Consider the following 23,487-nt stretch of genomic DNA (forward strand, 5'->3'; position numbering starts at 1 on the left):
GAGAGGGAGAGAGAGAGAGAGAGAGAGAGAGAGAGAGAGAGAGAGAGAGAGAGAGAGAGAGAGAGAGAGAAAGAATTGAAATACCATCATGTTTTCTTACCAGGTCGCAAGAACAGACTTCGCGTGTATCATTTGACTTGGCTGAGGAACAAGATTCTGAATAATGATCCGGAAAGTAAGAGAAGACAGAAGGAAATGCTGAAGACAGAGGAAGCTTGTAAATCTATTGATAAGTTGACTGGCTGTGAACACTTCAGTGTCCGTACGTCCATTTCATATTTAATATTGTTATATAGTTTATGCTTCCATTCATGTGGAGAGGTCCATAATTGCAAGAGACAAGGCAAGGAAAGGAAAGGATTTGCAATTTTGAATGAAAATGTGAGCGCATGTCATTGAGGCATCTCCTAGGCCTCTTCTATGTAATCATACCTATTGGCTGGAATCACTCTTGGAGTTCAATTTGGTTTACTTCTTTCTTCCTTTCCTAGTCGCTCTTAATATTTAAAAGTAATATTTTCCTTACTGTAACTACGTTTGATGTATCTTTAGCAACTTACAGAGATGTATATGATATTTTCTTCCCTTTTAATGGAAATAAAATAGGATCCTGTTTAATACTGACCAGGAAACTTCATAGTAGTGTAGGAGGTTCTGAAAGAGTGTTTCTGTGATCTACTGACTGTTGCTCCTAATACTTTATGTTTTATTATAGAGCTTTTCATATCCTGTGTCTCCTCATAAATATTTCTGTAAAATAGAGTAAGAACCTCTTTTGTCCACAGAATATTGTTCTGAGCTTTCGATGACTATGAAGTAAAGTTAGCCCGGTCTATTCTAGTTCTGAAGTAAATCCCCTCTGTTCTCAGTTTCCTTTTACTCTGAAGCCATTGACCCTCAGAGGAGAATTGGTAATGTAGGTGAAGGATTGCTGAAATCACTTTATACAAATTGCAAGAGAATATTTATATCATAACTGACTTTTTGTTTGCACATGTGCGCACATATAAACATATAGCATTAAATGAAGGGATTTGGGTCTAGAAAACTAAAGAACAAGATAAACTCTTTCTTCTAGCTTTAGATACCACACTGCCCTGCAGTCATATAACTATGATCGCCCCAAAGGTGAAAGACATTCCAAGATGTTAATTCAGCAGTTTATATTGAACAACTTCCTCTTACTAAGCTGCCAATTTTTTTTTAGCACAATGATAGATCTTTATAAGGGTAATCACCTTTGAAATCTGCTTTAGGTGAATGGACAGGTGAAGTCTTTTTTCCTAGCTGAGCCTGTTCTAATCAATAATACTTCTATCCAGGACTACCAAAAATCATTTCTTCCATTAACAGGTAAAATGGTAGGAGAGATAAAATTAAAAAAGAGGAAGGAAATATGATAAAGAGACAGAATATTGGAGAGAATCAGAACAGAAGCAGTATTCTAGCCAAAGAAGAGGGATGTTACATAAACGACCATGTGCTTTGTATAACTTTTACTTTCTCTATCAATAGTGATATTGAAATTATTTACCTACTATGAAATGTAGTTTTTAAAAATGGACAACTCAATAGCCATTACTATGATCTTATTTACATAAAAGTTCCGATTTTAGTCCCCAAAGAGACCAGTATTCCATGGATTCCATGACAGGCATTCAGTATTTCCTGTCTTTTTCCTTTCCCACTCTATTCTGTTTTTTCAAGACAGGCTTGCTCTGTGTGCCACCATTGCCCAGCCCCTTACCCATGTTTTGTCAAATACTAGAGAAACTTTGATCTTCTTTCCTTCTTTATGTATTTGCCTTATCTCAGAAGCTAATATAAATATATCTGTGTATTATGTGGTCTTATGTAACAGTTTTCTTTCACTTAGTGTAATGCTCCCAAGGTTCACTTGTATTGTGTCATAATACAACACATGTCAATATTTTTTCAAACTCCAGAATGTTAATATATTATATAGACATCACTTGTATTTATCAGTGTATCAGTTAGCAGATGTTTGTATGCTTGCTACTTTCAGGCTTGTAACAATAATTCTGCTATGGGTATTTATGTGCATCTTTCTTTTTTTCTCTCTTGGATAGTACTCCTAAACCGTTTTCAAACTAGATGCAGAATTTCCCATCACCACCACTAATATATAAGGGTTGCATTTTCTCCATATCCATTTGAATGTTTATATGTGTCTGTTTCTCCTTACAGTATTAGTCATCCTAAAGCAGAGTTAAAGTAGTTCCTCATAACTCAGTGTGCATTTTGTTGGTTAGTAATGCCCTTCCATACTTTTTAATGTATTTATTGATCATTTGTATATTTTTCTTAAAGTAAGTACTTTGCCTAGTCTTTTTGCTCTGATGCTGAATAGAGTTGTAGAAATTTTTATACATCCTATATACTACTCATTTTTTTTTCTGAGACAGAGTTTCTCTGTAGCTTTGGGGCCTGTCCTGGAACTAGCTTTTGTAGACCAGGCTGGCCTCGAACTCACAGAGATCTGCCTGCCTATGCCTCCCAAGTGCTGGGAATAAAAGTGTGCACCACCACTGCCCAGTTTATACTAGACACTTACCAGATTAATAATTTGCAAATATTTTTCTTTAGTACCTGGATAGTATATCACTTAAATACAGATAAATACAATCTATGGAAATATGCAGTGATATTAATATTGAATGACAAGAATACAATTACAGACAAGTAGCTATTCTAAAAATATGCAGTTTTAGCTCTTAAAATTGTCATTTCATTTGTGATAATAAATATAAACACCTGAGTGTTCTTGTTAATTCTGATGTATGACTTTTTGTATGTTGCCATTATAGTTCAACATGAGGAAACAACATACATTGCAGTTGCTGTGAAGTCTTCCATTCACCTTTATGCCTGGGCACCAAAATCCTTTGATGAAAGCACTGCTATTAAAGTGAGTGACCGTTTCATTTGCATAATACTGTTTTCTCTAAAGAAGAAATTATAAACAAAATAGTAGTTTGTAATGTAGATGTGGAAATACATACCATTTGGCTACAATTATTGCAATTTGAATATATCATGTCAATAATTATCATTTAACCCCTTTTTAGAAAATCCACAGGCGCCACAGCAAGGGAGAGTTTGAGGGATGTCCCCAACCCTTCCCCTTACAGGACATCCCCACCAGCTCCTCACTCCCATTTCCTGTAGTCAACATGAAGATCTTCACTTCTAGAGGCCAAAACACAGGCTTCAGGTGCCACCTCAATAACTTGAAGCTGGGAAAGTCCCTGTTCTCTCTTAGTGGGGGGTGGGGAGTAGTGAGAAGGTAAGAAGAGATGTGGAGATACTGAGGAAGCCACATTGGAAGGGGGTGAGAAAAGCCTGCTCCAGCTATCAGTACAATAGGTGGGTGGGGGAAGCAAGTGGTGTCTTGATTTCTTCTCTGGAGAATTGTTCTGGAAGCTAGCCATCTAATGGCCCAAATAATCTGCTGCTGAGTTTTTCCCTTTCCCATAAATTGGGTTCTATTTAAATAGGATACATTTTTACAAAAGGCAAGTAGCTATTTTATCTTGTAGATCAGAATCACTGGAAGCATTTGTTAAATGTTTGGATCTCAGACCCAACTCCAGGCTGAATTAGTGGTTCTGTAGTGGGGCCTGAGAACCTGATTTTTAATAAATGTTCCCTGTGATACTGAACTACTCAGTCCACCTACAGATTTCACAAAGCTCTTGTAGAAACACATCCTGATAGACACCAAGGTATTCATGAAATACATTTGTATTTTAGATGAGGTTCTATTTTTAGGCCAAAACATCATATATAGATACACTGATCACGGTAAAACACATATGAATTTTCCTCAAGAACTATTTGCACTGTTTGCACAGTGTCCTCTTTGTAGATAGAATGGCTACTATATAGACATTCAGTCTACCATGACAGATATAGCATCCCTGATCTGATCTGCCTAAACTGGGTCTTGGTTCAGCTGTCAACATTTGGATATGTGTTAATTCTTGGGTGTCTGCTGGCTTGTCAGCGCTACCTGGTATGGAACTGGAAAACAGAGATAAGTACCAACAATAAGTCTAGCCAGTTCCTGCCAACTTCTCATTTCCATTTCTGATGCTCACCTCATAACCACATTATTGTAAATCCTGTCATGTGATGTGTAAGCTGATCTTGGCAAAGAATCCGTTTGCCTTTCTGTTACCTTAGACTATAAAGCATAGGAGTCTTAGAGGATAATCTGTCTACCATAGGTTAACGTGTATGGCCTTTTTCATTCCTTACCAAGTATGCATTGATCAATCAGCAGACTCCGAAGGAGACTACATGTCCTATGAAGCCTATATACGAATATTGGCAAAAATAAAGGCAGCTGATCCAGCGAACCGGTTTAAGAGACCAGATGAGCTCCTTCATTTGCTGAAGCTCAAGGCAAGGAACTTAAGGGCCACTAATGAGAGAACAAGGCCATATGCAGTTCTGAGGGTCATAACAATTTGGTCATTGTAGCTTATAGGAAACCATAGGTTCAGTTACCAAGATCATCAATCAATCAGCCAATCATAAACAGCCATCTGAGTTTTATAAACGTGTAAATCTAGCAAAAGAATAGGGAAATCTTTGCCTAGTCAGAATGTCATTTTGGCCTTTGGGCCATGTTTGCTTTTATATTTTCAGGTGTTTCCAACTCCTGACCTTAAGCCAGTGACAGTTGACCTGGCTGTTGGTTCTGAGAAAACACTGAAGATTTTCTTCAGCTCAGCAAATGGTTACCACATCATTGATGCAGAATCTGAAGTTATGTCTGATGTGACCTTGCCAAATAATGTAAGATAACACCTTCAGATCCCTTGGACTTACTGTAAACACTTTGAATTTTTCCAGTTATCAGAACTCTCAAAAGTTTAAAGTGTAACTTTCTTTCATTCCTTTTACTTTAAAAGCGATATTTATTTTTACTTCATGTGCATTGATAGTTTGCCTGTATGTACATGTGTGTCTGAGGGTGTAGCGATCTAACAGGTCAGCATATCAGAAGGTGTTGCTACATAAATAAGAATCACTAATGCTTTCATTTTCCAGGTATTTAAATGCAGTCTGCAGACAGATTTTGTTTGACCATAATGATTTTCTTATTAATGAATACATGTAACCTTTAAAATCCAGTTATATTGATTAACCAGATCTGTTCATCTCAAGCCCACACCACCATCTGGTCATTAACAAGTGGAACTCATTGAGGTCTTTCTCCCTTTAATGGCTTTGTGGTCTACATTCTCTATCTGTTTATCTTTCTGCATTTAGACTGATTTGCCCTAGGATACTTTTCAACTGGCTTTAGAATTTCTATACCCTGTAATATACTAATACATTGTGTTAAGAAATCAATAGCAGAATTACATAATTAAGTGTACTCCCCTCTTTATTGCATTGTCTATAGACTATAGCAAATTACTTTAAAATTCATTTATGATATTCATTATATTTGGGAATTTCTGACAAAAAGATTCAGTATTTTTAAAGTAAATGCTCTACAATTTTAAGATGTAAATAAAAGTCTAGATCTAACTTGCGAATGGTTGTGAAAACACTCATCATTAATATAAAGAGCTTGACGAGAACATCATATCACACCAAGTGCATCATACAAAATATTTATCGTGGAATTGATGGCTTTCCTTATTGAAAATTATATTTAAAGGAATGCCTTTACCAGTTGTTTTTTTTTTTTTAGTTTTTTTTTAAATTTTGATTTTCGGTTTTTGTTTGTTTTGAGTTTTGCTTTTTTGATTTTTGGTTTTTGGAGACAGGATTTCTCTGTAGTGTTTGGAGCCTGTCCTGAACATCACTTTATAGATAGGCTGTCCTCCAACTCATAAAAATCTTCCTGTCTCTGCCTCCTGAGTGCTGGGATTAAAGGTGTGCACCACCACCACCATTCTTTTTCTTCATCTCCTTTAAGATACTGAGCTTGCTGAATCTTAACATTTCAGCAGCTTATCATTCTCTATAACATTTGTGTGTTTTAAGTCACTCAATTTGTGTGATATCTTGAACATTTTAGGAATATATCATGTCTCTAATAATGCAATTAAAACAATTACATAAAACAATCAGAACGTTGGTGAAGACATCTTTAAAGGCATTTTGGTGAAACTGGCAATCATTAGCTAATGACCCAGTGGCTGCCTATATAGACAATTTACACTGTTTGTACTGTGAGAATATTAAACACAACCTCAGTCAAACCCACGAAATAATTTTGAAAAAAAAATATAACTATATTTAAGTTGTCTCTGTAGCTTCCTGAATCTTATTTATCATCATAACAGATAGCCTTTGTTAAGAAGCCAGTTCAATAAAGAATACTGGAATGTTGGTTTAAGTTAACACTTACTGAAAAGTCCAGCCAGGCATCTTAGTGCACACGTATAATCCCATAACTTTGGAAGTGTAGGCAGGAAGTTTGGCAGTATTATTACTAGCATTAGCTACTTAGCAAATTTGAAGCCAACCTGGGATATACTAGTCACTGGTTTGAAAAATAAAATCATTAAAGAAGTTTAAATCTAAATAATGAGGAGGGAAATTATTTGCTTTAGAAAATCAGTTAATTAACTTTAGAAACGAGAATGAAAAAGGAAGAGATTTCACAAATCATTTTCTGACCTAATTAGGATCCTTCATATATACGCAAACGTATTTTTAGACAAATTCCCTAGTGTCTTGACCCACTAAAATAGAAAGGACTCTAATATAAGGGAGAGGAGGCTGTCTCTAAAAGAGAATGTCCTAAAAATAATATTTTCTCCAAAGTGCTAGTTTACAAAGGCTCTCATGTTACAGGGAAGCCACGCGTGCTGACGAATATGCCATTCCTTCAGCAAGCGTCCGAGAAGCAAGGGAATTACCTCAGAGGCTCTCTGGATTCGCAACACTCCCTTTTTATTACAAACAGATTTTCTTGAGACAACCTTATTTCTTGGATTTTCTTTCATTTTTTCTTATCTGGTTTCTGATTCAACTGCTCATGCAAGTGCCCAGGGAACACATTAAAATTGCGTTTCGCCTCTGGATTCCCATTTTAGTTTTGAGGATTGTTGTTGCTGAGACATGGCCTCAAGCACTTGGCCTGAGTACGCTGGCTTTGGCAAGTATAGTTTCTCGTCTTTTCTTTTCCTGTAACTTGCTAATTTGAAAAACACACTTTTAAAATTTTATCAGAGAAGTACTGTCACTGGCATATTATCTGTATTCTAAACAGATTTTGTCTTGTTTATGAATCTAAAAACTTAGAAATATTTAGTTATCTCTTAATATTTCCTTATTCTGCCAACCAACACTTCCGAATTTGTATATCGAGCCTATGGTAACACGTGACTTGAATGAGACAGTCTACGTTTTCTTGAATAGGGGACAAATATAATTAAACAAGCCATAAACAGTATTAAAAGTTGTCCCTTAAAACATTTTAAGCTCAAGTTATTTGAGGGTTATTTTCCCTTTTTTCACGAATTTGCTGATGATCAAGAATTATGTATATGATTTGTTACTTGGCTCACATATTCATTGTGAAAATATTGCTTAATTTTGGAAATGAATCTTAAATTCAGAACTGTATTATTTTTCCTATTACAATAAAGAATACTTTCGTGGAATTTCCCAATATTTCACTGTGTTGGAAGGGCAGCTTTACTTATTTTTTCCAAATTATTATCCTAAGCAAAAGTAGAGAATTAAAATCAAAGGCTTCATGACATAATAAAAACCAACTCTTCTCAAATGTTTAGTTTATCTCATTCTGTCAAAGGTTACCTTCCTTCCTGCACGTTGAACATTTTTTGGTCTTCAATTAAAGGCATAGTTGTTTCAATTAATGTAATAGTGATAAAATTCTGGACACAAAAATCTTTATAAACATAATACCAATCCCTGGCAATCATTATATCACAGAACATCATCATTTTACCTGATGGCCTGGGAATTGGCGTGATGCTCTCCTTCAATGCTGAAGCTGCCTCTGAGGAAGCAAATGAACAACTCTACAAGAAGATCCTTGATGTGTGGAAAGATATACCATCTTCCGTAGGTATGTACCAATTTTTTTTCTCTCAGATGAGACCAAGAAGTTTGAAGAGTATAAAATGTATCCTAAATAAGGTTTCCAGAATTTTTTTCCCTTAAAGCACTGGTGGATAATTTAAAGTCTTGCACATTTAAAAGGGACTCTATTTTGTCTAGTCATCAATGTTCTGTTTATAGAGTAGTACTTATGTGAAATCCGTTATATAAAAAGACAGATACTGCCTGGAATACCTGTTATTTGCCACCCAGGTGGGTGGCAACATGAAAATCCATTTTTTTTCTGACCAGAACACTTCATTTCTCTAAATAGTCTAGGGCTTCTGGTCTGGGAAATTATCATAATCTGATATTCTTCTGTATGTTTCCAATGTTCAGTGGCTAGAGAATAAAATACATACCAATAGTTAAAATGTTAGCATGGGCAAATGGTAGAATGATAAGATGAATGGCAACTTCCCCGCCCTGTGTGTGTGTGTGTGTGTGTGTGTGTGTGTGTGTGTGTGTGTGTTTGAAGAGACAGTGGGTTATACAAAAGAGATGGAAAGGAAAGGGTAAAAAAGCTCTTTTTCCAAACAGATAACAGAATCTTCTAAAATGTCTGTACAGTGGGTAGAAAAGTGATACCCACATTATTTTAATGACCAGTTTGAAAGAACTCATTTTTGGACATTTTTTTCTATGGGTGATAGTTCTTTGCATTGGATCTGCAAAATCTTTTAATGTTAAGAATTGTCCTGAAAACCTACCCTAATTTCTTAAAACAGGTAAGAATTCACAGAGGGTTTAAATGACAGACACTTAATGCTTATGGTACAAACTGATGAATCTAGGGCAAAAGGAAGTAAAAGCGATGAATCATGTTCTATCTTTTATAGTAATACTTTTAGAAATAATATGTCAAGTAGAAAGTAGTGATGCAGCCTAGGGAAAAAATGCATCCCCAGAACCTCAAAAAGTATATGAACCAGAAATGAAAGTCAGGTAGCCAAGTTCAAATGGGAAACTGAGCATAACCCTAGTATTCAAGCCACTAGGTAATCACAAGAGTAAAAGGGATCTTCAATGTCTACATCATCTCTGGTTCTCAGGCAAGAAAATTTCTAACCTAGATCAAAAAGCTAATTTCACTTGATAGAATTTGAAAGACACATAGATGTAAAACAAATTATAGCACTATAAGCCCATGATGTCATTGTTTAGTGCATATTGAGAATATATTACAATATAACACTAACATCAATGAAAGAACTCAGTCTGTTTTCTAACTCCAAACACCTTGCTCTTAACAAGTAGCTTAAATCCAAACTGTCCTAAACTAAAATTTACATTTCATTAATCTATGATGTTTTCAATAACAAGGACAAGGTTTTTATTCCCAAATATTTGTACAGACGTTTAAGAATTATAGAAAATTTTACCAAAAATCTCTACTTCAAGATTTCAGAAAACAAACTAGGTTAAGTGGATGTGTGATGATATAAACACTGGGTATTGGACTCGGTAAACAGGCTGTATTAAATTAGAAAGTTTGGCTCTGTATGGCTGTTGAGAAGAATACTATTTTTATATAGTAGTCATGTGAGTAAAATACTCAAATTTATACATGCTAATTCTGTTACTAGTTACTGTAAGGCAGGTCATTAGTTCTTTGTATTTCCTGTGGCAAAAATTAATTAGGACCCTATATTACACTAATAAAGTTATTTCAGAACAGTTATTTTTCATAGTCAAAATATCATAGTAATTTAGAAAAAAATTGATATCAAAATCATACAAGTCTTATTGGTTAACTATTACATATTAATTTAACACATTACTATTAATCTGTGTATTGCCACATGGCAGTGGCTTACCAGCAAAGTTTTGGCATGTCTGACTCTGGCGGCTCCATAGCTTCTCTCTCTCTGCCCTTGTTTTAATTTGTTTATGAATCAGTTTTCCATGTATACTACAATATGGCTCTTTATTGGGATTCCTCAACCTGTATCTGGTGTGACACTGCACTTCACCAACACTGTTAACATTTTTTTTAAAATCATGGGTTGATCAGAATGTCTACAAACAAAGTTGTCTATGGTCTTACAATATCCTAATACAAACATCAACAAAGATCTAGCAAGTCAATGTGGATCATTGTAGGATCTATAGATAATGACTGAGTTTTACATCACTTCTACAAAAACTAAATGGTCTTTTGATATTTCCATTTGTATTATAGCTTTTGAGTGTACACAGAGAATCACTGGATGGGACCGAAAGGCTGTTGAAGTGCGGTCCCTACAGTCCAGTATTCTCGAGAATGAGTTCAAGCGCAGGTCAATCAAGAAACTGAGATTCCTGTGCACCCGTGGTGACAAGGTATAGTTTATACCCTTCAGTAAAGCAAAAATAAACTAACCATTGATACTAATTAGACTTTCTGACCTTTACATTTTGCTCATAAATATTTAAGAATATATCTTTTAAACTGGCACACTATTAATAAAAACAATTTTCTTTTTTGCAGCAGAAATAGATTTGGTAAATAATGTAATTTTGTTTCAACATAACCCCATTTCAAAGTAAAAATCTCTAGTTATATTACCATTAAAATTTGATATTTTATTTGGCATGAACTTACATTATTTTTGATCCAAAGTCATTTTTACTTTCATACCAAGAAATTTAAGAAAATATGAAAGCATATCTGCCTCCTTAGGATGATTTAAATATTTTGGTTTGATTATCATAATTTAATCACACATACCAGTGACATTCATTTTGATATTTCAGTGCATGCCATCCATATGAACTAATCAGATCAAGCTCCCTTCATCTGCCTTAGTCCCAACATCATTCTGATCTCTAGATAGATTTTTTTACCTTTGATATGCAAAATAAATCATTAATATTTTGTTTTTGGCTTATTTCAATTAATATAAGTTCTCTAGCTCTATGTAATTTGCTACAAATGCATGATTTTAGTTTTGGGAGGGTTGTTTGGTTTGGTTTGGTTTTCTTCAGTTGATGGGTACTTATTGTAGATAGTGCTCCAATAACCAGGGCGTACAAATATTTCTGGTAGGCTGGTACCCAATTGGATATATGAGAACCAGATCACGTGGCAAGCTTATTATTTTGTGTCTTATCTGTCTGGAACTTTTTGAGCTGCTCTTATACCATTCTCTATGATGGCTATAACAATGCACTCCTACCAACAGTGCTAGAAATTCTTTTTTGCCGTCTCCTTACCAGCATTTTCTTTGCTTTTTGAAGATCTTCCATTTCTAGCTTTCAGCATATTCCAAGAATAAGAGAAGGAAGAAGTGCTTACGTTTGTTAAATATATAACTATATGTTTGGCTTTATGGTTGCTATTTTAGAAGCTGTCTCAATTATATCTTCACAAGTAGGTATAATGAAGACTACAGGAAAGAAAATGAAAATTGAGTCTTGGAAATTGTCTCTGAAATTTGATCAGTGTTAACTGTTGAAAATAGCTAGATGGGAAATTTCATCAATTCAGTTAACATTTTAAGAAATAATGCTTTGAAGAATTAATCTTAATAGAATTAATAATCATTACCACAGATTACACAGAATTCAAGTTACTATAAGGGAAAGCGGGGCAAACTTGCCACATGTCAAGGAAAGGTGCCCGATTTTAGAATGTAATGCTAAGAACCAGGATTTGAGGTCAGAGAGTTAGGGTTGCAGTTCTGGCTCTGCCACCTAACAAGATGTGAGAACCAGAGAAGTTTAATTGATCTTTCCTATGTTTCTTTTGTCGGGGGTAGGAAAATGCTGGACATGGAACCCGGGATCTCACATGTGCTATGCAAACACTGTAGCATTGGGTCACATCTCCAACCCTTGTTTCATCTTTTAAAAACTTACTTCCTTTATTTCTTTCTTTATTTTTTTATTTTTTTCGAGACAGGGTTTCTCTGTGGCTTTGGAGCCTGTCCTGGAACTAGCTCTTGTAGACCAGGCTGGTCTCGAACTCACAGAGATCCGCCTCCCTCTGCCTCCCGAGTGCTGGGATTAAAGGCGTGCGCCACCATCGCCCGGCCTAATTCCTTTATTTCTAAGGTGGAACTAGTAATACTGTTTGGGAAAGGAAGATAAATCTCTTCCACAACAAAGATGTAGTAAGCATCTTACAGAGGATTCGGCACGTGAAATGTGCTAACGTTAGCTGCTCATTGTCAGCATGCCCTACTAAATAGAATTTTGAATGATGGAAGAAAGCTTTGATTTCTTTCTGATATTTATGTCTATTCTGTTCTGTTTTTCTTTATTATGGAAGAACCCATGTTTGTACACCACGTTCCTCTCTATTCCATTGGGTTTCATTCATGATACCAAGGAAAGGAGGAAATGTTACAATTCAATTATAATCTCAAAAAATAAAAACAAATTTATTCTAATTTAAATTGTCTTTTAACACAAGGAAAGAATTTTTGCTGTCACTTGCAACTTGTGCTTATATTTAAGTTATAGGAATATTCTACTTTTTATGTTTTTTTTACTAAAGTGAAATGAACTTGTATCCTAAAAAGTAGAAATTTTAATTCCCTTTCTTCCCTCCAAACTCTCTCGTTTACTTCTCCCAGCCATTCAAATTCATAGTCCCTTTTTCACTAATTTTTATTGCATCATAATTTTTATATTCATATATATTCCTATATATAGCCTGTTCAGTCCTCAAAGTGTTCCTTGTATGAATGTATTCAGGGCTGGCTTTTTGGCACTAGACAACTAGTTGGTGTGGTTTTACCTGGTGGAAAAGCACCTCTCCCACTTCCAGCTCTCAGCTTTCCTCAGTTGCCTATAGTCCTTTGTATAGAGTGGAGGTCTTGTGGGCTTTCCGATCCAGTTTGGCATGTCCTCAGCTAAAGGAAAGTGTTGTTAACCAAAACTAATAAGGCACTTCAGCCAACGAAAACCATCAATAATAAATATTATATGGCAGTTGGTAGCTGCTAAGGGAAGTAGAAGCATAATTCTTTAGGGAAAGCACTCGTAGGTTCCCGGCCTCACACCTGTGCACATATGGTCAGCCCTGATTGGACCCAGTGGGTTATAAATTTTGAAAAGAGAATATGAAGATGGGAGGAAACATGTTGAAGGGATCCAAAGGAAATTGAGCAAGCGATCATGTGATCATAATCCATTGTATAGGTGTATGAAAGTCTCAAAGAATAAATTTTAAAAGTAAACATAAAGCCAAATTAATAAAATATATGAACTGCAATTCTCCAGAATATGGTGAAAAGGTTACCTTAAAATATGCAATTTAAGTTCCAAACTAATCAAACTTATGCTTCTTAAAATAAGAAAAGTTATTCCAAACAAAATGGCTTAATATTTTAATTACATCGAATTATAGTTATAAACTGGTACTTACCACTTTTGTTTATTATCTGGCTAAAATGGATAAGCCACTCACTGATGATGCTTTTCTCTTTATTTCTTTAAAGCTGTTCTTTACGTCTACACTGAGCAATCACCACAGCCGGGTTTACTTTATGACCCTTGGAAAACTTGAAGAGCTCCAAAGAAGTTATGCTGTGTGAAAGATCCCATTGATTTCCTCCAGCATTTACATCCATCACATATATGCCATTACATTCTAAAACTCCAGTTTTACCATAAGAAAAACTTTAATCAGAGGCTTTTAATGTAGCACATCATAGTTTCAATGACAAGTACAGCTTTATAAACAAACTTAACTATAGCAAGCTCTATGTACTCCAATGGTGTACAATATCTTTTGCACGAACTTTGTAACTTTTGTTACTGTGAATTCAGACATTACTCTTAAGACAGTTTGGACAGTATCTGTATTCAGATTTATAGCATGGAGTATAGAAACCTGTTATAAATTACTTTACAAGTGACTTTCAAATAAATTGGCCCTAAATAAGCTTTTCCAAAGAAAAAATTTAATTAATGTAGGTGACTTTTTTCCAAGAAAAGTTAGATTAAGAGAAAAAACATAAGGAATTTTTATAGCCCAGACTAAGGTTGAATAACCTGCATACCAAAAGAAAACTACAGTGATCAAGGGGGAAATGCCACCCAATTCTTTTTCATAATAAATCCACAGTTGGAGACCAATTGTGATTTCCCCCCCTTGCTAAACTGGTTTTCTCTACATAAGAAGAAAAGGAGAAAACCTCAGATGTTTGGTTCCCCCATCCTAAAGTCCCAAATATGTGCAATAACTGTTTTACAACCTACTAAACAATATATTTACTACTTTGAATACAGAACTGAACTCCAATACACATGTACTGTAGAGAGTTTTTTTTTTTTTAATACTTCTAAGTAGGCGTCAAATTCTGTCCACATGATTGGCTGGGTTCTTAATTTTATTATCTAGCTATTACTATGACCATCAGACAGCATTGAATATTTTCCCAGTCCTACATTAAACTATATAAAATGCCCTTTCAGGTATTAAACAAAGCAGTGTGACAAAATGAAAAGAACATTGATAGCTAATACTTGCATTTTCACATTTCTATCACTACAAACTGAGAAATAAAGTCATCAAGTGATAATCTCAAATTTAGTCATTTGCTATAAGTAAGTAAATTACAAGAGATTTAAAACAATAACATTGATCATATATCAAAGTCTGAAAATTGGACTAGTGAAATTCATGCCAGTCCATACCCAAATATTTTATAGACGCCAAAATAGGTGATATTTGATCACCTATGGTAACTGCTACCTGATATAAGAAAACGTGATTTATACCTATCCATCCTCAATGCCATGGTTAGTTCTGGGGCGAGAGAAAAAGCCACAGAACCTACCACAAAGTATACCTCAACAAGCCCTCTAGTTCTGCTTCTGAAATCTGAAGCCTTTTAAACTACCTGGTTAATCAAAACAGAAAGCAGCTGACTGAGTGTGATTTCCTGGCAGTGTATCATTTCCTGGAACCTTTGTGCCAGAAATGAAGATTTGCATTTTCTCATGACTTCTATCAAGAGTGCAGTAGCTCAGTGTTCAGATTGTAGACGAACCTGAATCCCCAAGTGAAATGTGATTCACATTTCTGTTACTGTGATACAATAATGTGATCCTAAAACTGGCTTATCCTTCAATGTTTACAATTCCAATTACTTTTTTTAAGTTCAGTAGTTACTTTAAATAAGCAAACTTTAATGTCAAATCAATACCTTAGAAGTAGTTTTCTTTTTTTTAAAAAAAAATGTGTACACCAAAGGCCGTGGGGAACTTGGTGCAAGTACCTCATCGCTGAGCAAATGGAGCTTGCTATGTTTGAATTTCAGAAATTTTTCTCATTTAAGTAGTATGTAGGAAAGTCTTTTAAGCATTTTTCTTCTTCATATTTACTCAATTAAGCTTATAATAAGTTTTATCTTAAAATCATATGTTTAAGGCAGTAATACATTAAAAAAAAAACAATTTTAGCAACTCACCTCCCATTGCTCTCCAAGGCAAGTATTCCAGCAAGCACAGGGAATAGCAAGCATACTCTCCAAAGTTATCCCAAACCAACCACACAGGAAAGATTAGCACTGCACTGCTGTGCTTTGAAGGCTAATGCGTTAGTGAGGAAAAGAAGGTTGACACCTAGCAAGGAAAAGGAAGCCCCACGCATTGGGTGGCCAAGTATGAGCTAGTGAAATAGTTGAAGTAGTTCACTAGTAATAAATGTCGCTAGTGAATATTTCTAGTCTAGGTGTACATCTGTGTAGGATCTATATAGCCTTTGGCAGGTGAGCCGGAACAGTGGAACAATGTCATTTCATAGTCTTTATACTCAGTAATAGAAGAAATGACATATGTACTATGCCATGTAACGGTGCCTAGAAGGCCCAGCATATCACAGAAGTGTGGAGAGGCACCCCTGAAGGTCAGTGTAACTAGGATTATGATTGGAAGCATGAATATTTTGGCGGGTTATTATCAGCACTGGTGAGAGTATGGTTTGATTTAATGGTGGTTTAGTTGCTTTAAATTACTTGTAATAAAAGAAATTGTGCAAAATGTTTTGAAAACAGTTTAGGAAGAGGACTGATAGCAAAATTTCTGAATAGATTAATGGGTTCAAGCAAAGTAAGATGCTAATTGCAAGAAGTGAAAATTATCAAAGCAATAAAACGAGCAAATCAATATCACTCCTAAACTTACATCCCTTCACCCACATTTTAAAATGCCAAAGATTAAATTCATTGTGAGATAAACTGATAACTAATTGATGTTTTCTGCAAAGATTCGTTGATTTGAAGGCTGGACAGATAACTAGATTAGTAAAGCCCATGCCTTATGGCTCCAAATTCAATCCCCAGAAATCACATAGAAATTCCAGTCATGATAGTGGATACTTCCAATTCCTGTGCTAAAGAGAGTTAGACCAGTAGATCTTTGGAGCTTGCTTGCCAGCTATTCTAAACTAATTGGAGAGCTTCTGGCCAATGAGAGACCCTGTCTCCAAACAGGTGGATGGCATTCCTGAGGATGACACTGGATGTTATCTTCTGCTCTTTCTCCCTCCCTCCCTCCTTCCCTCCCTCCCTCCCACCCTCCCTCCCTCCCTCCCTCCTTCCCCTTTCTCTCACTTCCCTCCCTCCCTCCTCCCTCTGTCTCCTCCATAACACAGATACGTACACAAACACACACACATACACATGCATACACAGGCACACATGCATACACAGGCACACACACACACACACAAAACACCATTCATCTGAGATGGTCTTGATAAGATAATGAATATTGCCATATACTCTCAATGGGATCTTTTAAGTACTTTTTGATTTGTCTCAAGATATGTGCCTGTTTGAATCATTTATACTCAACATGTATGGAGTTAATCTTTGAGACTAATTGTTTGATTGGAAACTCTAATGGATCATTGTTTGGCTTCTTAAATAAAACTTTGCAGTTATTGATTGATGTCATTATTGAAATACACAGTGTCTTGGAATTTGAACTCATTTGAGAAATAATTTCTTTAAAACAAATGAGAATCTAACAATTAGTGTATATTTGAGGGTCTCTCTGTTGCATGGTTCTGGTCAAGGAAACCTGTATCTATCTAATAAGAGCCCTTTCTGTAAACTGGGGGTGTGAACCAGTAAAGATCTTGTCATTCAAGCATGAAGGTGTCAGTACGGAGTCCTAAAATATTGGTAGAGCTGTTGTAAACCCAGCATTGGGGGAGGGGATAAAAAGTGGATTCCTAAAGTTTGCTGGCCAACCAGTATGGCCAAATCAGAGTCTTTGACTCAGCAAGACAAAAAAATAAGGTGGCAAGAAACCGAGGAAGATGCTCAATGTTGATCTGTGCCCTTCAAGTGCACATGAACATATATAGACAACACAACATCCTATGTAAATAGCTCCGAGGTTACCCTTGTACAATTAGAAGCTAATAACATTTTCTCTAGATATGTGGAACTACAGACATAGAATCACATAGGATAGAGTTTAACACATTTTGATTTAACAGGGAACACTGGTAGCCACATAAGTATAGAATCATTCAATATAGGCAAACCCAAGCAAATCTCAATACTACCTTCCCTAGAATCCCACCCCAGTATCTTAATGTTTGGTGGAGATGAAAAGTAAGAACCTTATGCAAAGAGAAGAGTACATATTTGTAGTTTATTAGTAATCATAATGGGGTTTGTAAAAGCTGATAATTGAAGAGAGAAGAAAGCATAAACATGGCATTGTCACTTGTTATGTATATTTAGAAACATCAATCTGATTCAAAATAGTAGTTGCAGAAGAGGTAAAATTAACTTATGTGGAATTATGTTTTCAGAAGCTTGTCAATATTGCAGATAAATAGAAAATCAGATTTGGAGCCATCTCCCTCAAAAGGGAGGCCACTATGACCTATATACTTTAAGGATCATAGGTAATGACAATTTTCTTAGTTATTGCAGGCATCACAAAGTAAGGTATTTACTTTCTGGTATACAAACATTTGTTTTGGATGTGGTCTTTTTCCACAAATTATCTTGTTGCATCCCGAGATATGTTTTCTTTCATAAATGTTATGTTACTATAAACATATGTTCCTGTGTTCATGGAAGGTACCTTTCTAGTAGGTAAATTATTTTTAGGAAGGAGGCTATTAAAACAAACATTCCGTACCAGAAAGATGAATCTCTAGCAATCAATATAATGGGGTCAAAACTGATTGAACTACCAAAATGCAAAGTTATTTTCCATAGGTAAAATTAAATTTATATGACAAGCTAAGAAAATATGGGCTATATTTGATATTGCCCATTGGTCTATTGTCTACACTCATCCAAATAGATACTTGATAGCTTGAAGTGCTTGGCTTTGGGGTTTCCTGGGCATGAGCATCTATGAGAGTCTTTGGGCTAGGTGCCCAAATACCTTGGGTCATAAACCTCCCTGGGTAATAGCTTTGCAAATTGTAGTTTGCCGTATCCTTTCCACTCCTGATTAATCTTTTTCCAATCAGCCCTTTAATCTGCCTACACCCCATCCTATTTCATGTAAAATTAATTATGTCTTTTCATTCACTTTTAAGAATGACCTGATATAATCATGCCAATGAACTTAGACTTAAGAAGAGTTCCATTCATGCTCTATTATATGACCCCTTTAAATGGCTAAGATTTTTAAGTAACTCTCATGAGCTGTGTTGAATTACTTAGCCTAGGTAAAATGAATAAATACATATTTGCTCCATATATGACCCCAGTGACAGACCAGAGGAATGATTACACCCAATTGGGCACAGCTTAATGAATCATTGACTTCACTGATTGACTTTACAGAACCTGATTGATGAGTTACTGGGCATGGGTGGTCATTCAGTCTGCTTCATTTTGTGGATTCTTTTGGAATTTTAAATCCAATAGGAAACTTGTAGATTCTTTTAGTCAAAGATAGCTTGCGAAGGTTTGATACTGATCATGGCCCAGCTAGGATTTAAGCTCTACAAAGTTTGGCTTCAGAATGTGTGCTGTTCCTTAGAATTGAGAAGAAATGAATATCAACATACTTCAAACAATATCTTTCTGCAGAATCATTAATAAGTCCAATTTTTCATCTACTTGTCAGTTGTTGGAGGATAAGATTATACTTATTTGACATTAAGTCCCATTGTTAATTTTAAAGCATGGGTGTGCATGGAGCCTTAAAAAGTTGGTGAGGGCTAAAGAGATGGCTCAGTTGGTAAGAACACTTACTGTGCAAGTATTAAGACCCACATTGAGATTCTAAGCACTCATTTAAAATCGAGGCATGGAATATGTGCCTGTAATCAAAGCTGAAGGTTTGCAGGATGCTAGCCTAGCTCCCAGTTGAGTGAGAAACACTGTATCAAGGGAATAAGGTGGGGAATGTTAGAACAAGACCACTGATGGTCCTCCTCTGACCTCCATAAGCATGTAGGTGGGCACACTCAGAATGCACAAGTACATACACCACACACAATCACACAACCTCAGAAAACACTGACTGATTGAATGAAATGTCTTGAGTAGAGTGTGAAAAAAAAAAAGAAAACAAATAAAATCCTCTGCTCTCCTATTACGGTGGCAGAGCCACACACCTCTATGATACGTATCTCTATAGTTGCCATGAATTTTAGCTCTCCTGATACTTACTTGATAACATGTGTTAGGACATATGATATGCTTTTCTTGACTTGGAGTTGAGAGCAAAAGTAATTCATAAGAGGTGAGTGAAGTAGAAGGCAGCTATTATCCCGAACAAGTGTATCTTTTTCTCACTGGTCTGGATACATGGGCACACACTGAGAAATCTCGTCGCAGCCAATTCTGCCTTTGTCTCTGTTTATCATCTACAAGGTTAAGTGAGGTTATATCATGGGCTTCAGTTCAAAGAATGTGTTTGCTTGTATATTCAAATATCTGTCTGAACTGCTTAAAAGAACAAGTGGTTTCATACCAGAAACTGAGGGAATTTGGTTTCTAATGTTGGAGCATGGTCCCTCATGAGGCTCCCCAATTACAAGTACATGGAGTGTAGGACCACTTCTTGTGGTCCTGAGTGCCCAGTACCTTCAGCCACATCACAGTTCAGTTCAAAGGAAAGAAGCTAGTCTTCTCTAATTCCATTCATAGCTCAGAAACTGGAGTTGGGATTCTGATATCATTTGTGATGGCTTTTATGACGAGTTTTTCTCCTTTTAAACTGTTTTTCTTTGCATCTAATATCCACTTATGAATGAATACGAACCATGTTTGTCTTTCTGGGTCTGGGTTACCTCACTCAGGAATGTTTTTGTGTAGTTCTATCAATTAGTCTGAAAATTGGGAGTGCAGGGTTGTCAGAGGGAGGGGTGAAGGGAAGGGGGGCAGGAGAACATGAAGAAACTGGAAGGTTGAGTTCTGGGAGGGACAGAGAGGGAGAGAAAAGAGAGAGATATCTTGATACAGGGAGTAATGGGTTAGGGAGAAATCGGGTACTAGGGAAACTCCCAGGAATCTACAAGGTTGACTTTAGTTAACACACTAGCCATAATGCAGAGGGTGCCTGAACTGGCTTTCTCTTGTAATCAGATTGATGACCACCCTAATTGTCATCATAGAACCTTCAGCCAGTAACTGGTGGAAGCAGACACAGATCCACAGCTAAGTACTGGGCCGAGCTCGTGGATTCCAGTCAAAGAGAGGGTGGAGGGATTATATGAGCAAAGGGATCAAGATCATTATGGGGAAACCCACAGTAACAGCTGACCCAAGCAAGGAGAAGCTGAGTGATTCTGGACTATTGATAGCTGGGGAACCTGTATAGGAACAGACTAAGCCATATAAATGCAGGTGTCAGTTGTATGGCTTGGGCAGTCTGTGGAGCCACTGGGAGTGGGACTAGGATTTATCCCCAGTGTATGAACTGACTTTTTCGAGGGATACCATGTTCAGCCTTAATACAGCAGGGAGGAGCTTGGTCCTGCTTCAGTTTAGTTGACTTCCCAAGGGAGGCCTTACCCTTTCTTAGGAGTTAATGGGTGGGAGAATGTAAATGAAAAAACTTTTAAATAAAAAATTAAAACAAAATATTTTTTTTATTTTGTGGATAATGTGTGTATGTATGGATTTGGGTGTGCCAATACACACCAGCAATATGGAATTGGTGGAGATCAGCATGAGACTGTGAGCAAGCAAAGGACAGTTACGTGGAAACAGTTTTCTCCTTCTGCTTTACATGGGTTCTGAGGACCGAGCTCAGGCTGGCAGGCTTGAACCAAGTGTTTTCCCCACTGAGCCATCCTATTGGCCTTGCTCTTCTGGCCTACCTCCCCACCACCTCCACGCTTTCTCTTTATCCTTCCCTCCTTCCCACCTTCCTTCCTTCCCCCCACCTCTCTCTGATTTTTCTTCTTTTAGAGATAAGAGTTTCTCTGTGTAACAGCCCTGTGTGTTCTAGAGCTTGTTCTGTAGGGCAGGCTGACCTCAAACTGCCTGCCTCTGCCTTCCAAGTGCTATAATTAAAGGCATGTAATTAAAAAATATGAACCGTGCGCTGCTGCTGCCTCCTCCTCCTCTTCCTCTTGCTCTTCTACTTCTACTACGTCTTCTTCCTTTCTCTTAAGAGAGGGTCTCATTAGCAAGCCCTGATCTGAAACTACCTATGTAGAATAGGCTGGCATCAAACTTACATAGATCCTGCTGCTACTGGCTCCAAAGTTTTAGGATTAAAGGTGTATGTCACTATGCATAGTCTTGTTCTGGCTTTTTTCCCTTTCAGTTTTTAATTTTTTTAATTTTCAATAGATTTTTTTCATACAGGTCTGATTACTATTTCCCCTCTCCCATCTACACACAGACCCTCCCCCACTTCACCACCCATACAAATTCACATCTTTGTTTCTCTCACTAGAATACAAACAGTCATCTGAAATAATAATAAAATAAAGTAAGATAAAATAAAACCAGATAAACCCGGATAGGACTAAACAAATAATGGTGGTAACTTCCTGAAAACTGCATTGATGGAGTTCCCTTTTTAGTCAATCTTCTGTTTCCCGCGTGCTCTAGCACCTTTTTGTCCAGTCTATGCAAAATGGGAAAGTGCAGGGCTTGTCTCAAGTCCTGGCTACAGTAGTCTGTTAGGCTGGATCATCTCAACTAGCTACGTCAAAATTATTCTGAGCAGTTTTTAATCCAAAGCCAATCTTTAGGTGGTGTTTTTCAGCTTAATGGTGTTATCATAGTCCTGGAGGAGTTGTCCTTATATTCATGTTTCACTGCAGAAAACCCGAGAGACACTCAAACCTGAAATCATATGCAGGAAAGTATATGGAACCTTTTTCTAGAATTAATTAGTACTCTATATGACCATTAATATCATAACAAAAAGTTTCATAGATATACTATAAATCTTATACCTTAAGAAAAAATGTTAAAGCGTCAATATAAAACCAAAGGATTATGAGACGAATAACAATAAAATAGCCCTTAGAGTTTTGCTTTTCTTCTGTCCCATATCAGGACCCCTGATTGGCTGACATTTGTCTACTGGTGGTGTCCTGGTGAATGTGTGCTGGCAGGTGATCCTATCTACAGCAGTTGGAATGTTAGGCATTTCCTTTGAATGCTCTGTTCTTGGGTGGTGGTCAGGTCCTGTAACCAGGTATTGCCTCAGGGTAAACTTCTGAGACTCAGGCCTCTTATTAAATTTATCAAGGGCTGAGTTCTACTTTAGCAGGTGATAATGGTTGAAAATAAAGAACTTCTTTTGGGGACCTGTCCAAACCCAGCTTATCACAGCTGGCATCCACATGAGTCTCCCCTAAAACATCTTTATTATAGGATAGTAATCTATGAGTCTCCCCTAAAAAAGTAACCTTTATTATAAGTAATACTGAGCTAGTGTGGGATTATTTTGTATCTTCTGCCATCACCTGGTGCTGGAACGTGGGGACCAGTCCACAATTTTTGGGATTGGTCTGCCAGCTGCGTGGCCCACTGGGCACTGAATCTCCTGTCCATGGCTCTAGCAAGCCCTCAGATGCAGCAGGCTGCTGCTCAGCACTTCCTTGCTCATGACCCACATGCTACCTCTCTGTGCGATACACACCAGGCCACATGCTGCTGCCTGCAATCCCTGTGATGTACACAGTCAGCAACTTGTACTGACAGAAAACTTTGGGTTTTCTCTTTTTCTTGGGCCCCAACTCTCAGAATTGTTTGATCGCCTTAATAACTGCTTTTAATTTGTTAAACGCATATTTTTCAGTACCTAAGTAAGCAACACATGTTGTTCACTGCTGGTAGCATCTCTCGGCCAAGTGGCTGCAACTGTGACACCTGCTGGCCAATAACGACTATTATACCTACTTCAATTCGTTGTAATTGCCTTATGACAGGTAAGATCTGAAAAAAAAAACCTACAAAAAGTGACTGATAACATCCAGGA

General features: G+C 36.7%; 1 protein-coding gene across 7 annotated transcripts in view; it reads left to right on the forward strand.

The window, feature by feature from the left end:
* The window catches only part of Nrk (Nik related kinase), a 101,160-nt gene extending 84,164 nt beyond the window's left edge, over window positions 1-16,996 (forward strand). For 3 of the 7 annotated variants that reach the window (XM_050124123.1, XM_050124124.1, XM_050124125.1), the window contains 7 exons: window positions 104-262; window positions 2,829-2,927; window positions 4,283-4,428; window positions 4,675-4,824; window positions 7,951-8,086; window positions 10,301-10,440; window positions 13,545-16,996. In XM_050124123.1, the coding sequence (XP_049980080.1) occupies window positions 104-262; window positions 2,829-2,927; window positions 4,283-4,428; window positions 4,675-4,824; window positions 7,951-8,086; window positions 10,301-10,440; window positions 13,545-13,640 (926 nt within the window). In that variant the 3' untranslated portion in view covers window positions 13,641-16,996. The other 4 variants (XM_050124126.1, XM_050124127.1, XM_050124130.1 and 1 more) reach the window with 2 other exon arrangements.
* The last annotated feature ends 6,491 nt before the right edge of the window (window positions 16,997-23,487 follow it).

Source organism: Alexandromys fortis, unplaced genomic scaffold, assembly GCF_014885135.2.
Source record: "Alexandromys fortis isolate MF-2015 unplaced genomic scaffold, M_Fortis_MF-2015_v1.1 scaffold_205, whole genome shotgun sequence".
Lineage (NCBI taxonomy): Eukaryota > Metazoa > Chordata > Mammalia > Rodentia > Cricetidae > Alexandromys > Alexandromys fortis.